Source organism: Pelobates fuscus, chromosome 1 (assembly GCF_036172605.1).
Source record: "Pelobates fuscus isolate aPelFus1 chromosome 1, aPelFus1.pri, whole genome shotgun sequence".
Lineage (NCBI taxonomy): Eukaryota > Metazoa > Chordata > Amphibia > Anura > Pelobatidae > Pelobates > Pelobates fuscus.
The window spans coordinates 195,770,454-195,774,820 of NC_086317.1; the positions used below are offsets into that span (position 1 = coordinate 195,770,454).

General features: G+C 41.9%; 1 protein-coding gene across 1 annotated transcript in view; it reads right to left on the bottom strand.

Annotated features, from left to right (window-relative positions):
* LOC134610096 (pancreatic secretory granule membrane major glycoprotein GP2-like) overlaps positions 1-1,582 on the bottom strand; it is a 56,380-nt gene extending 54,798 nt beyond the window's left edge. Inside the window, exons 1-2 of the mRNA XM_063453216.1 lie at positions 1,470-1,582; positions 1,072-1,086 (exon numbers count right to left, since the gene is read on the bottom strand). Of these exons, the coding sequence (XP_063309286.1) occupies positions 1,072-1,086; positions 1,470-1,521 (67 nt within the window). The 5' untranslated portion in view covers positions 1,522-1,582. The remainder of the gene's footprint in view (positions 1-1,071; positions 1,087-1,469) is intronic.
* Between the last annotated feature and the right edge of the window lie 2,785 nt (positions 1,583-4,367).

Sequence of the window (4,367 nt, forward strand, 5' to 3'; positions counted from 1 at the left end):
AACTCTGATCGCAGTGACAGGCTGTCACTGCGATCAGATCGCAGGGAGAGGCTGTCTCTGCATTCAGATCGCAGAGACAGCCGCTCCCTGCGATCATACTCTGCAGATCGCGGTCACTGACCGCAGGGGGGCCAGGCATGTCCCCCGACCGCGATCTGCAGAGTGAAAATGCGACCGGCTCCATGTGTCAGCCGATTTTAAAATCGGCTGACACATGGTAAATACCGATGTCACTGCGATCGGAAGCTGCGATCTGCAGTGGCCATGTGCCGCCGGCCACGTGGGGGTTAAGACCGCCCAGGACGTACTATGCCGTCCTGCGGCGTTTAGAGACGCCCAAATAAGGACGGCATAGTACGTCCTGCGGTCTTAAGGGGTTAAGGAAAAAAAGTTGGCATATATTGCGGTTTGGGCACTCGGGCTCAAAAAGGTTCGCCATCACTGGTCTAGGGTCAGGGCTGCAGAAAACAGATCTAGCTCCCAACAGATAGACCATAGTCTGTAAGAGAGGCTTTCAAATTCCTCTGCAAGCCTTCTCTTTCATCACACTAACTTATGTCTCTCTCTAGTTGAAATGATAGGAGCGTATCTGAAGGGCACCCATGTAAAGATGGAAGATGCTTCTGTTACACTATCTTCTATGTCTATCATATATATTTATGTATATAAATGTATGTTTTTTTATTATTATTTATTTATTTAATTTTTTTGTTAGAACTGTGGTAGGGGGTACAGAAATGTTGTTGTTGTTTTTTTAACAACAAATACCAATAAATTAGAGTTAATAACTTTGTTTTCACTTATTGTCTTACACAGAAATCAACTGGAATGTTTATCAAACCTATTATTATATAATTCAATAAATAAAGCACAGTTTACATTCAGCAAAACAGGCTGTAAATGCTAAAACAGCAACATGTAGAATATCTGCAAGCATGGTATAATTTTGTACACTTTGGCACTTCCAGCCATATTTATATGCATGGCAATGGCATTCTTATACTCTACATATATCTTTGTTTTACCTTCACAAGTGCTTGCTTACTAGATAGTCAAGTAAAGAATACTTACTATAACAATCAGCTCCTACATAGGAAAGACAAAAGGAGAGAGAGGATTAAAGTTGTAGTGTAGTAGTTAAAACATTTTTTCTGCTGAATTAATATTCTAGTACTTTTTACCATAAAATGAACAACACCAATTGTGATCTTTCAATTAAAGTATCGAAAATATCTAAAAATCAATTCTTAGTACTTATATATGTAATGAATTATTACATATACATTAAAATGCATGACTCATTAGTACTTGAATAAATGATCCTTCCTTGAATAAATCATTATAGATACATTAAATGCTTAAATACTATATACGCAAAACTGCTAATTAGATCGCACAGTTTGTGTGATATAACTACATAGGAGATCAGAACTACCCTTCTCGTTCAGTACCTACAATTATGTTCTTACCTGCACTTTGTTTCAGAAAAGTGGCCAGCATAAAGACACAGAGTAATTTCATCTTTAAAATGTTTTGTATCTGTTGTTGAACAGAAGATTTTAGCACAGACAAGCTGTAGGCAGTAGTGGGTAGCCTTTTTATAGAAGTCTGAACACCTTGCAGGGAGGGAGTGTTGGTAAATATTTAAGAAATTAACAATAAAAGCAATGTGTTTTGCTTGCAACTAGAAGGGAGTGTTGGAGTAATGTAAAATTATGGCTGCAGGCTAAATGATGGCCATATGATATAGTTCATGAAATAGATTGTGTTCATTCTTATGTGGTGTATGCGTCTTTCTCCCTTCTGCTTTATGCTACATTTTTTTTAATTCCAATCTTTCTTTAGCTAGAACAAAACATATATTTATCTGGCACGGGAATGTAACTAGTCTTTCTACAGATAATATAATGTCTCTTATGCACAAAGTCACATTTCCTATTATACTCAGGCACTCCTTTGATGCGCCATAATCTACAATTCAGAGTCAGAGACCAACATAGGTACAATTTCAAAGTTGCAATAAAATTCAAATGTCAACCTGAAAATGTTGAAAGGGTATTATCAGTGACAAAATCTTACCTGTCTTGTAGTTACCACTCATATCCATGTTAAAAGCAGGCAATAGCTTAACCCACTCTATGTCAATGTTAGAGGTATCCACAGATTTTAGTTTTGATACGGATTATAAATGTGTGGTGTAGAGGATATGAAAGCTGAGTAGCTCACTGTTTGCCAAACATTTTGTTTGTGATCTCTGACAGCGGATACGTTTAGTATAAGCATATCCTTTGAAATATCTTTACTACTATCTTCTGCACCCCAGTCTCTTTTACTGGGTGAGTTAACTTTTCTGCAAAATGTTCACCCTGCAGATGCCAGATTAGGTCTTCAAGATGTAGCTAGGTACAAAAGCTTAAAAACTATTGTTTTATACATATTGTTGTTGAGTAAAGTATTAATTTCATCAGACACTTAATTATAAGCAGTTTTTGTGTACAGATCATGTCCCTGCACTGCAGTTTAACTGCTCAATCATCTGCCATTGAGGAGTACAATCACTTTTATTTCTGTTGGTTTTATATATTGGGGCTGATGTGTACTGTGGTCGTTGCTACCGCCCAAGAGTGATGGGAGTGTTTCAGGCTTCCATTGGCCCACGTCATTCCGGCGCCCCCACACACTCACGTTTTGGAGGCATGGGATATTTAAACTTTCCTGGCTCTATCCACTTTGCCCTATCGTGGTTTCCATTTCAGAACCCTTTAGTGTGTTCTTTGATTTATTGTGTTTATTCTGATATTGACCTTGGCTTTGTATCTGACTCTGGATTTATCTTGAACCCTTTGCTATCTTGTTTGAATAATGACCGTGTACCTGACTCTGGCTAGTTCTCGTTTTCGCTGTCGCTTCGTTACCTTGACCTCGGTTCGTCTCTCATTACACTTTTTTCTGTCTAACGTTAAGTTCGGCCATTCTAAGGGCCAGTAAGATGTTATTTCCTAGTCTTATCCCTTGCTATCCTAAACTCTGCGTGTTGTGGTTTTACACCGTGACGGCAAGACCATACAGCGGTTTCACAGGACAGGTTCCACTCAGAGCAGTTTGCTGAAGACAAGCATACTAAAATCATGGATTACTGGAACCATGTCATGTGGTCCAATGAGACCAAGATAAATGTATTTTGTTCAGATGGTGTCAAGCGTGTGTGGTGGCAACCAGGTGAGGAGTACAAAGACAAGCATGTCTTGCCTACAGTCAAGCATAGTGGTGGGAGTGTCATGGTCTGGGCCTGCATGAGTGCTGCCGGCACTGGGGAGCTACAGTTCATTAAGGGAATCATGAATACCAACATGTACTGTGACATACTGAAGCAGAGCATGATCCCCTCCCTTCGGAGACTGGGCCGCATGGCAGTATTCCAACATGATAATGACCCCAAACACACCTCCAAGACGACCACTGCTTTGCTAAAGAAGCGGAAGGTAAAGGTGATGGACTGGCCAAGCATGTCTCCAGACCTAAACCCTATTAAGCATCTGTGGGGCATTCTCAAATGGAAGGTGGGGGAGCACAAGGTCGCTAACATTCACCAGCTCCGTGATGTCATCATGGAGGAGTGTAAAAGTATACCCCTAAGTAAAAATGTCCAAATTGGGCCCAAAGTGTCAATATTTTGTGTGGCCACCATCAGTGGCGTACTAAGGGGGGGGCGGCCCGCCCCGGGTGCCACTGACTAGGGGGGGTGCCATGACGTCCAGTGTCATGTGTCACCCCCCATCATTACGCTGCGGCGGCTGCGCACAGCCGCAGCACCTTTGCGGCCCGGCGGGACTTACTTCAAGGAGAAAGGGGAGGAGTGTTGCGGGCCGCGGCGTCGCGCAACGTGATGACGTCGTGCGCAGCGCCGTCAGCCCGCCTTCACGGATATCCAGCTGAAGGTTCCAACATCCGGGCGGTGAGGCACCCAGTCGGTCAAGGCATCATCAAAATGTGAGTAGATTAATTAAGGGGGCTGTATTAATTAAGGGGGAGTGAGGATTAATTAAGGGGGTGTATTAATTAAGGGGGCTGTATTAATTAAGGGGGGAGTGAGGATTAATTAAGGGGGTGTATTAATTAAGGGGGGAGTGAGGATTAATTAAGGGGGTGTATTAATTAAGGGGGCTGTATTAATTAAGGGGGGAGTGAGGATTAATTAAGGGGGTGTATTAATTAAGGGGGGAGTGAGGATTAATTAAGGGGGTGTATTAAGGAGGGTGTGGATTAATTAATGGGGTGTATTAAGGGGGTGAGGATTAATTAAGGGGGTGTATTAAGGGGGTGTGAGGATTAATTAAGGGGGTGTATTAATTAAGGGGGAGTGAGGA